Below are 11,403 nucleotides of genomic sequence, written 5' to 3' on the forward strand. Positions count from 1 at the left end.
ACAAGACGGGAATAGTGTGTAGAAAATGGGCACCTTGAATAGCGAAACCCATGCAGCTCTGATGTCACAGAAGGCGGGGTCCGGTAGCCTCGATTTGAGCAGCAGCAGCAGAGCTGCAGCGACACGGGCGGTCCCATAGCACTGGGCGAGAGCAGCAGCGCTGGAGAGCTGCAGGAATTCCCTGCTGCTCCCGTATCCGAATTTTTGGTTGCTGTGCAGCCCTGCTGCTCTGAAGCCTGAGGAGCCGGTCTCGCAAGCCAATCAGGAGGTCCGTTAGTGTTGTTTTCATTCGACGGTGTTTAGAGTTAGCAGGGCGGTGACGGCTGAAGGCTTATGTCTGGTAGTTTTGGGATTTGTTCCTGAAGAGCTTAACACGCTTGTAGTTACCAGTAGTTTGGAGTGAGTGTTCAACCATCGGTACCGCATGAAGTGCGCTTTCAGGACATAATTAAGTTCATTTATTTTGCTATCTGCAGCTAACAAAGTGTTCGCCAAAACGTGCGTGAAACATATGTTGTTCCAGAGTTGCAGATGACGTGTTCGCTTGTTTTCTGGTAAGTACTTTCTAACCCGTCACCTGATAACGTACAGGCAAATTACTTCCACGTCCATCCTGCGTGAAAACTATACCAACCACATTTCTTCTGGGGATCGACGTCTTGCGAGCTAGGTTGTTGTAAATGAAATTGACCCTTGAAAAGGGTTCGATAGAGGTAGACAATGTTCAGGCTACAAAACGATTCGGTAGAGATAGACAATGAACTCGTTACCTTATGAAAACAGGCAGAAACTAGTGATGACTAGCAGAAAAGGCCTTTGTTTTCCTTAGAGAGCTTTATTTTACTAACAGCAAGGTACGAATTGGACAGTCACAATAAATCAAAATATCAAATACTAGTAATGAGGAGATATACGACAAAATACTGTAGAAGAGTCTCCGTACGACCGCAGCAGAGGCTGTTCTGCACAGCAGTGCGAAAGGACGAACCAACGTTGAATGTCACGAGACTTCCTAGATATCAACGAAGAGGCAATCAGGCAATATGAGGCTCAGACCACCACCACAATCATGTCACAGTCCACGTGTGAGCTACAGATCCATAATATATGTCACACACTTCAGCCTTTCACATAGCATTGCATTCATACGTGTGTGTACTAAAAGGCTTAGCTACTGCGTACGCCTTCGGAATGTTCGAAACGTAAACAATGCCGTAGTTGCCGACACGTTTTGGACCTCCTACGCCGCTGCTGCCGCTAATTCACAACTAAGTTATGGGACGCCCCTAGCAGCAGAGCCGCGGCAGAAAACTGCTCTGCTGCCGTGTTGCTGCTGCTGCACCGCCGCTGCTTTGCTGCTCCTGCTGCTCCCATCAAGCTATGGGAACCGGCCGTTACGGCTATCGGTGGAATCGGCTGTAGCTCTGAAATCTTTGACATCTGCACTTTAGTCGGACATCTGTTCGAGGGCTTTTATCTTGCGAAGAACGGCACATAGAAACAAATTGATCAGTATTATGGCGCGGAATGCATAATGCACCCGTGATGTGACGAACCACATCTATGAAACTGTCCCAATCCCATCAGTTTCTCCCTGACACTTCATGTAGTTCAAATGGCTAAGGAGCCTGGAGTACCATTTACCGTGTGCACAGAAATCTTGTGTTTGTTTCCCTATCCCTACGCTTCTATAGAAGCCCCCGATTAATGGCGAATGAGATGCCAAAAACTAAAGCTCCTAGGTATGGGACTGCATGTACACATTCACTGACGTCCCTTTGTTGTCCACTTGCATTTAATGCCTTGTAGAGTAGTCAGGGTTGTAGTGACTCATTCACTCTATCTCGTACGGTGAACCTGTGTAGTCTCTTCCTTCTGTTCAGAGTCACACGAACAGCCATCATCCACAGTCATCGGCAGTAACCCACTGGACATACCCTGAGATGAATATTAACATTATTAGAATGGCTAAAAATGCAGAACCGGCTTGTGCAGTGAAGGAACAACGCAATTCTATGTTGCAGTAGTTTTCTCGCGTACATTCCTCATGTGTAGATATAATATGTGGCACACAGGTCAGGTGGAAGTGGTGATCTCTATCTTAGATACATGACCGAGAAACAGCATTGAGGCAAGGCAACTTTTAGTGCACACAATGGATATATGTCTTTCAGAAGGGGATGCACATCCACTATCCTCAACAACATTTCGAATGTTCCAGTTCCTGTAAGTGAGGAATGCAGGACAATTGCTTAGTAATCGCTGCTAGCTTGAAATATCATTTATATTTATTATTACTATTATTATTTATTATATATATATATTATATTTATTATTTATTATTATTATTTATTATATTGATATATTAAATCACCTTCATGGGGCCGAAGCTGTTCCCCATTGTCTTGATGTGCACATTTTGCATGGAGAACTTGATGCTCAAGAATATGTGAAGCAACGCCATGATCCAAATATCCATGATGCGCCGTACTATTGTGTGCCATTTTACCTTAACCCGATTCCCATTATCATTGCTGGTCCATGTGCAGACATATGTGTACGTTCACAATGCTGTGGCACCATTATTGTAGCACCGGATGTTGCTTCACCAGCCCTGCTGTATATACCTTTTTCCTGGGGCCTTGGCAAGGAGAAGCAGAAATTATAATTATACCTGTTAAAACTAATATTGCTAGGAAATGTGCAAAAAGCATCTACATATTTAAGCTGCAAATGTGATCAACAATGTTAATAGCATAGCTTGCCTCAGCTGTGCCCCTTCTAATAGGAAATATGTTGTCAACCAACGAACAAAGGCTGGACTGCATACATGTGTTATGACGGTGGGCGCTACAGAGGGACTGTGGCCCTCTTGCAACGTGACATATGTCAAAACGATGATACACAGATAGATGAGTCTTATTCATTACTTCCCCTCTTTGTGCCAGTCGGCGATGAGCATGCCGAACGTCAACCATTGGTGATCAAGGTACTCTAGCACCTTTTCGAGACCTACGGTTGGTTAGAGTCAACTTGAGTACACTCTAAACCAGGTAACGCATATGTAACTGTTAAGTAGCGCTTGGCCAAGAGGTATATTTCTTAAAGAAATGTACCTCTTAAATTTTAAGGGGTACACACGCCCTCACATGCGCTACATGCAACGCATACACCTGCAGCGATTTAAGCCTACCCGTACCCGTCGGGGTGGTTCCCTCCTCTACGATATATTAACAGCCCAGGAAGCCACGCTGCACGATAAATATCACAAATACCTTTATTCGAAAATTACATCTCTTTCAGGGGTGATGCTTGTCCATCGCGAGCGTGCATTGTCATGATGCACAAACGTTGAACACATGGGGCACAACGTATATGGATGGACGCTGACCATTGCATCTATCCTCGTCCATTGCGGCTGCCCTGTGGTAACGCTTCTTTACCTTTTCCACACCTTTGGATTCCTGCTCTTCCCCAACTTACGTTTCTTCCGCCGAACGTAACACCAACCACAGAAGATGATTGACTAATCCAGTTACGACATCGCCTAAACGTAACCTAGGACAAAATACAATGTAAAAAAAAATCCAACAACCGAAATAGCTTGCCTGAGAAATATGCCTACTTGCGTGCGTAATCCAGGTATAAAGTGCAATCATGGCTTCTCTAATTCACATGTCAACGTTCGTGCATCAAGCATGAAGTTCGTTGTCTCTGTCCCTCAGTCGTTGTGTCCAGCCTGCTGGTGATCAGGACCACTGGAAATCAGAGCGAAGATGAACGAAAATGCGTCGTGCGGACAAATAATTACTTCATAGATATAATACTCACTTTAAATGACTGCAATCTTGAAAGCGACGAGCGAGTTTCTTCAAAGACCCAGCAGATTCGTCCTCGACGTTTCAAAAGAAACTGATTTGCCAGCGGTTGGAAAAAACGCATTCTTCCCAAGCGTGCGATCTCTCACGGTCAAGGGTTGCAGTTATTGCAGTTCTCTGATAGAATGATAGTGCAGACCCATTACGGCACTGTGACATAAGGGAATTTATTGACTTGTATTCGGAATCAGGCGAAATATTTTTGCGGCGCATGGGGATCGTGAGAAGGCGTTCGTACTCATGCGCCGGAAACACGCGGTAAACATGAGGTACCGCGTTTACAAGGTACCTAGCCGGTACGGATGGGTGCCGGAGCCCTTGTGCCGCTTGAATTTCGAAGCGGTCAAGAACTGTACATGCTGGTTGAGGACCGTAACACATGCGTACCATTTGGCCCAGCGGCTCTTAAATTCTTTGAGGACAATGGCGATGAGCAGCAGGTTGTACGTGTTGCCGACGTTTTGCGAAGCTATGTAAGCGAATCGATATGTAACCAGGTATACCTCCAAGCAGGCACTAATTCGGGATCTTTTTTGTCAATAAACCTTCATCGGTGTGTTTGTTATTTCCGTATCCGTTGATATGGACGATTGGCTTTATTGGCATTTTATGGACGACTTTGGTAGGGGAAGAAAGTGTCTATATTAACGAGGCGCGAACGCATTGAATGTGCGCACTACGTGAAATAAAAAAAAATACAATGTGAAAATCAATCTAAAATAACGCCATTGGCCACGCCAAAGTATGATGTTTCTGATTTGATTTTTCCACTGGCAACAACCCGTCCACCCTCCACCCCCCCCCCCCCCCAAAAAAAAAAGAAAGCATTTGTAGAATACTGTATACAAAACTTGCTAGTTTCGCGCTAGTAATAGTCTGCTTGTATTTTATTTTACGTCGCGAGGCAACGGTGATCACGAGCGACGCCACAGTTGTCGGGTCTGTGTGCGTCAATTTTAACTACCTGAGGAGTCTTTTAACGAGCGCCGATGTCTCGACACAACAGATTGAACGACACTCGCACACGACGCCGTGTCTGAAAAAGTACCGTCCACGAAGTTGCCACCCACCGTCCTCGGCCGGGTTCGAACCCGCGATCTGGGGATGAGCAGGCGGGCACGCTACCGACCGTTCCACCGTGGTCGGCGGGTCTTAATAGATAACGAATTCGGATGAAAACGCGTTTCGCGGAATATTTCGCGGAACCTTAATTTCGTGGTACAGCTCGAAGCAGAATCATGAACGCGCGGCAAGAGAGCCACCCTATAGCGGCACGGAAGGTAACGAGTGTTTCGACTGTCCCACTTGTGCTGCGGGGGTGTCCGCCTTGCATGAGCTGTTCACTCGACTCTTGCATCGCTTGCATTACCATTGCATCCTTGCGATACTGGCCAGCATATGCGTACCTCTACGTAATCGCCGCAACACCAAATACACGTCGGGATGAAAACAACAGCTGACGGTAATGCGACGCCGAGTCAACAGCTCATGGCAAAGTGGACACCCCCACAGCACAACTGGGACAGTCGAAACACTCTTCCGCTTCATCTTGCCTAAGTGCCGCTAGGGTGGCTCTCTTTCCGCTCCGCAGGTCGGAATCCCGTTCAAGTTAACTCTGCTTCGAGCTGTACGTTGATCCTGGACCCTAGGAGTTGCTCGAGGTGTCGCCTAATTCGAGGTAGCTAATTTCACGGAAAAGTAGCTTTCGCAAAAATTAAGTCACCGAGAAAATTACTATTTATACAGTATTGTCACACTACCCCAACCGGGACTTTGACAATCGCCAGCCAAGACACAAATTGTGAGGGTTGGTTTTTGTAGCATAAATACTGCCACGATGCTTTGGACCAAGTGCACCTTTACAATACAACTTCTAACGCTTCTAAGCTGCGGACACAGGCAAACGGTAGACAATCATATCTGAGTGGCTCTTCGCCAGCTAGACGATAACGTCGTCAGGGGCAAAGGTGCGGTACCTGACTGCGAAGCGTGATATTTTTGCTCTCTCCGTCATTGATAACTGCGCGGTACTCAATGCTCTCCGCGTGCCATCTCGCATTCATTTTGGTTTAAAAGAGTGTTATGTGAAGTGAACGACGCCTCCTGACAGTGTCTTGGGCTCAGCATCCTGCTGTCTTAAAGTAAGTACGGTACGTACTGTTGAACTGCCGTGGTAGTGGGTTGAAACGGCGAATGAGGCTTTCAAAACGGGGTAGTGGGTGAGGCAACTAAACTTACAAGGACAAACGCAACACGAACCTCACAACACACAGTTGCATACTTCACTTGAATGATAGCAGATAGAAGAGGAAACAATATCTAATAGGCAGCATCTCCGAACCACAAGATGGGTTCGAATCCCACTACTGATGTCCTTTCTTCAACTGCCACCATTCAATTCGAGCTTTCCGGTTTGTTTTCGGCAACAATGTGTGTGTGATTACGATACATCAGCGCATGTATCTCAAATTTACCGAACGAATCCGTGGAGTTGTTTACAATCGATTCCGTAAGCTATTGCGATATGGCAAGGTAGGGAACTGTTACAAGGAAACTGCGATGGTGCAAAGGGCAACTATTGCACAAGTGCATTGTAACTGTTTTCTAGGGCACGGCCTGCAGATGAAAAATTGTTTGGTTCCCAAGAGGGGCCTCGCAAGAGATGTTGGGTGTGTGCGTCTATGTTTGTTATTATTCTCCAGAAGGGAACCGGTGCACACCGGTTCCACTTGAATATCGGGAATTTGGATTTTCTGTACGCGGTTCCAAATATTGGAACTCAGTAGACGTGTATGTAGACCAACGGCGGACACATCTATTCTCTCCAGGCTAGTGATGAATAAAGCTGGTTGCACGAGGTTCTTCCTTAAGGCCGTTTCATTTCATTTTATTACCTCACAGGTACTTGTAAAGTGCATTGCATGAGGAAGGCAGGATACAAGAGTACATAAATGAAAGAATCAGCGAGTGGGAAATAATAACATAGTAGAATCAATAACAAGAAGGTAACAATAACATGGTAACATACAAAATTAGTCCCCATAACACGTAGTTTCGCAAAGCTTTCTAAACTTGACAGGGTCCTCCTCAGTCGCAACATGTTCAGGAAGCGCATTCCAGTCACCAATGCATGTCAGTAAAGTGGAGAATTTATAAATATCTGTACGGGCATGAAACTGCATGGCTTTGGTGCGATGATCACCCCTTGAGATGTACGTAGGAGGGCGACAGCAATGAGGTTTCACACATGACATTTGGAAATAAAATTTCTGAAAGAAACATAGCCGATCAACTTTTCGGCACACAACCAGTGCGGAGGTAGTCGTGTTAATATCCTTTGCAACTTGTAGAAGTCGATCAGACTCTGAACCTTTGCACGAGGGGAACTATTATTACGGGGCCTCTATATGTAAATTGTAATCCTTCTTTGACCGTATGTTTTGTCAAATAAATCTGAGGAAAGTCGGTGCGAGCCACTTGGAGCACCAAGATCCGGTGTTCCTTGGTCAACGCTCTACGACATTAAAAGAAAAAAGAAAAAAAGACGAAAGAAAGAAAGAACGCTTTCGTCGGATTGGAGCTCCTGCAGGGATAGAGGTCTCCTGAAAAGCACCGGGGCAAGGCTGACACAAGGAGAGGTAGTCGGAGGTCAACCTTCTAGCACTCCCGGGGTCAGTGGCAAATTGCGTTCGGTTGTTTCTTTGGAAGGGCTTTGGCCTTCGTTTGGGCTCTGTCAGGGGATGATGGAGTACAGAGAGGAACCGGAAACCTGCGTGGCAGTCCTTTGTCTAAGTCCATCCTAGTGTAGAAGAACGACACGGGACGTCCAGTATCGAACACTCGATTTCCAGGACATCGCCACGAAAAACCTGCACGTGGTCGAAACAACAAACAAACAAAAACTATACATCATTTGAAGTGCTATTTACCTGTTTTTGAGGGCGACGTCTAAAACGACGCACCTATCTCTCGCCCTACAAAAATATTTATGATACGTTCTTTCTAAAAATTCTTAGCTGTCTGTTAGAAGTGAAACCGTTCTGGGGAAGACCAATTATAGTTCTAACGATTTCCGACGCTCTAATTACTCTAATTCACTCTTCATCTCTGCACTCTTCGTATTCATTTCTCACACCGGCTGCCGGGTGACACATAGTGAATTCCGATAGGGTGTCCTCATTGTTGTGATTGCTACAAATGCTTCATATTAGCGCTTCTTGCAATTCCTGGAACTTGTTCAGCATTACTTCGCTACTGTTTTTCTAATGCCTTGGGTGACGCATTTTTCGTGCATAACTTATCCTAATGTGTTATCATTCAAAACTGTCGGTTCCACAGGGGTGACACAAACCCGCCATTGTTGAAACTACCCTCAAGCGGGTGCTTTTGGCAAAACTGCCATCTTGTCTTGGTCGCACGTCATAGAAAACGTCATTTTCAGGTCATGTGACTTTGTTTACATGTCGTTTTGCCGCTTACCGACATATTTCCGTCGTCATAACGCCAAGAGATGGACGTATTTGGCAGCGTAAACTATGAGGGGCTTCTTCCGCAACGTGGTAGCCCATTCCTCCTCACTTTAAGTACATCGCACCGGCTCAGTGAGTCTTAACACGCGGTCGTCATCACATCTTTGGAAGTCGTCAACAGTACGAGGCCTTATATGCAAAACTCTGCGTTTTACTGCGAGATTATCGGATTAAAAAAATCACCGTGATCGAAAGACATTCAAAACGTTGCGCAGAAACAACAACCGCATTGTTTAAAAACGCTTTGGCCGCCGATCACGGGCGCCGCCATCTTTAAGGTCACGTGTGCCTTGACGTTTGCTGTGACGTGCGACCAGGACCTGTCCAGGATGCATTGCGTTCGCCCAGCATGCTTTCGTCTACGGAGCAATACATCGGATGCCACCCCTGTCGTCGGTTCTATAAGAGTGAAATTAATCACGTTACTCGATAATTATATACATGAAAATGGGTGTGTAGCCTATCACTTTAAACGCGATGAACTGTTATGCAGAGATAGACTCTTACCATACCAACCGTAATATCTCCGCAGGGTCATCTCAAATATCAAACTTCGGCCACATCCCGATCCGCCAGCGTCGCACCGTGACATCGGCCGATAGCTCCTTCAACATTGCACAATGGCAGCAGATGAGAGTGGCTGGAAACCGCTGCACAGATGCGCATACATGAACGACATCAACGGTGTCGTGCAACTACTGCAAAGAGACCCGTCGTTGGCCAGAGAAGGGGATGACAACGAATTAACACCGTTGGCTATTGCGGCGTACAATGGTCACATGGAGATTATGAAAGAGCTCCTGCCCCATTCAGACGTGAACGCGAAAGACTCGAACCATCGAACTGCGCTGCATTGGGCGGCATTTATGGACAAACCTGGAGCAGTCCAATGGCTACTCAACGTACCAGAAATCGACGTCAACATTCAAGCAAAGAACGGCTTGACAGCATTGCACATGGGAGTTGCCAGCAATGCTAAGGAGGTCGTTGAGTCGCTCATCAAGAAAGAAGGTATCAAGCTGAACGTTGGCGATGAAAATAAGCTGACACCCCTGCACTGGGGAGGGATTCGTGGGTTCACGGAGGTTGTCGGCCTACTTAAGGACGCAGATCAGAACGCACCGGACAAAATAGGGAAGACTCCGCTGCAGTGGGCTGCCACAAACGGACACACTGAAGTAATAAAGAAAATGAAAGAAGTTGAGAGCACAAACGTGGATGCCCTGGACGAGAAGAATCGCACGGCGTTGTACTGGGCAGCGTACAATGGAAACACGGAGTCCGTGAAAGCGCTTCTCGAGGCTGGTGCAAACATAAACGCTCGAGACAACAAAGGTTTAACAGCCTTGCACGTAGCCGCGACGAATGAACACAAGGCTATTGTGGAGTTACTCATAGAGCATAAAGTCGACGTGAATGTTCAAGATGAATTCAAGAGGATAGCTCTCCACTGGTGCTCCTATATGGCTTACCCAGACATCGTGAAGTTACTTCTCGATGCGGGATCTGACGTTAACGTTCAAGACAAAGATGGCTACACGCCGCTGCACTGGGCGACTATGGCTGGCGACGAAGTGATTGTTAAGTATCTCCTTGACAAGAACTCAAACGTCGACCTCAAGGACAAACGAAATCGTACGGCGAGGGATCTAGCATTTTCGCTCGATTACCAGCGTATAGCCGAATCCATCGACAATTACGGGGCTAGTACCTCTGGTGCTGCTGGATGTTCCACTGGTGGTAACGAAATTGAGATGGATTGAGGAGATGTCCCAGCCGCTTTTTGGCGCTGCCATTGCACTCTTCTGCTCTGCCATCAGATTTCCTGGACGGTGTCTTATAGTTGCGACGTCATCGTACCATATGTACATCTAAGATATACAGCCACATTTAGTCAAAATTATACAAGCTGCAGCACGGTTTCTCATGCGGTTGCCTCACCCTGGCTGTATATGAAAACGAAAGAAAGACTTGACCGACATCATTGGTAGCTGGTCAAATACAGTGAAGCCTCGTTAATATGACCCCCGTTAATGTGATATAACCGCTTTATGACCGTTTTCTCTGGAACCGTCCCGCGGCCATGTAAATCCCTTTGGTTAATATGACAATCCGTTTATCGGACAATGACCAATTTTTGAGAAGCGAACTCTGAAATGTGCCAAGTAAGTCACTTTTTTACCCCACCAACATGAAGAACGTGCCGAATTTACTCAAAGTCGTGATAATTGACAGTGATACTCAGGATACATCCAATCGGGAAAAATAGCCGAACATCATGCTTCTCGGAGCACTCGAGTATGAGGCGCGAGGAGTTTTTGAGCGCAATCGCTCTCAGTCCGACGAAACGAGGTTGGAAACCCAGCCCGTAGTAGAAAAAGTGGCAGTACCTGAAATTGGAAGAGCGAAGGTATGGTCACAGCCGAAGCCGGACGGGATAAGCTATGTTTGTGTTATCTCTTTCTACCATGCCGGTGTGGGCTGGGTTTGCAACCTCCTTTCGAACTGACAATGATTTCGCTGAAAAATTCGTCGCGCGCAATCCTCTGCGAGCTCCGTAGAGCATGATTTTCAGCTATTTTTTCCGATACGATAGCTCCTCAATATGCCTGTCAATTATCATTAATTTGAGTAAATTCGGCACGCTCTTCACATTGGTGGGGAAAAAAGTGACATTTACTTGGAAAATTTGAGAGTTCACTTCGCAAAAAATTACATAATTAAACTTCGGTTACATGACATGCACATGAGGATGTGGCAAAAATTAGTAAGAATAAACATCGTTGACCTCATGACTCTATATGGCGTAGTTTTTTTTTTAAATTAAAATTCAATGACACGTTTTCTGGGACAGCCTGTATAAGGTACTGCAAAAACAGCATACGACAGTGGTGCAATCTGCGGGTGCAAAGGTACAGGAACGCAAACTAAATAAACTAAGGGACGCGAAAAAAAAGCGCGGATGGAGACAAACACGTTCACAGACGTTTTTTACA

General features: G+C 46.1%; 1 protein-coding gene across 2 annotated transcripts; it reads left to right on the top strand.

The window, feature by feature from the left end:
* Positions 1–5,870: 5,870 nt before the first annotated feature.
* LOC135374178 (serine/threonine-protein phosphatase 6 regulatory ankyrin repeat subunit B-like) lies at positions 5,871–11,202 on the top strand. 2 transcript variants are annotated; one of them, XM_064607194.1, is made up of 2 exons: positions 5,871–6,028; positions 8,940–11,202. In XM_064607194.1, the coding sequence occupies exon 2, from the start codon at positions 9,028–9,030 to the stop codon at positions 10,168–10,170; it is 1,143 nt and encodes a 380-aa protein (XP_064463264.1). In that variant the 5' UTR covers positions 5,871–6,028; positions 8,940–9,027; the 3' UTR covers positions 10,171–11,202. The 2 variants fall into 2 exon arrangements, with proteins under 2 accessions (XP_064463264.1, XP_064463263.1); XM_064607193.1 differs by having other exon boundaries at positions 5,871–6,019.
* The last annotated feature ends 201 nt before the right edge of the window (positions 11,203–11,403 follow it).

This window comes from Ornithodoros turicata, unplaced genomic scaffold (assembly GCF_037126465.1).
Source record: "Ornithodoros turicata isolate Travis unplaced genomic scaffold, ASM3712646v1 Chromosome45, whole genome shotgun sequence".
NCBI lineage: Eukaryota > Metazoa > Arthropoda > Arachnida > Ixodida > Argasidae > Ornithodoros > Ornithodoros turicata.

What these genes read in the sequence shown, in the direction of transcription:
- LOC135374178 (XM_064607194.1), top strand. Translation starts at nt 9,028, where the DNA reads ATGGCAGCAGATGAGAGTGGCTGGAAACCGCTGCACAGATGCGCATAC.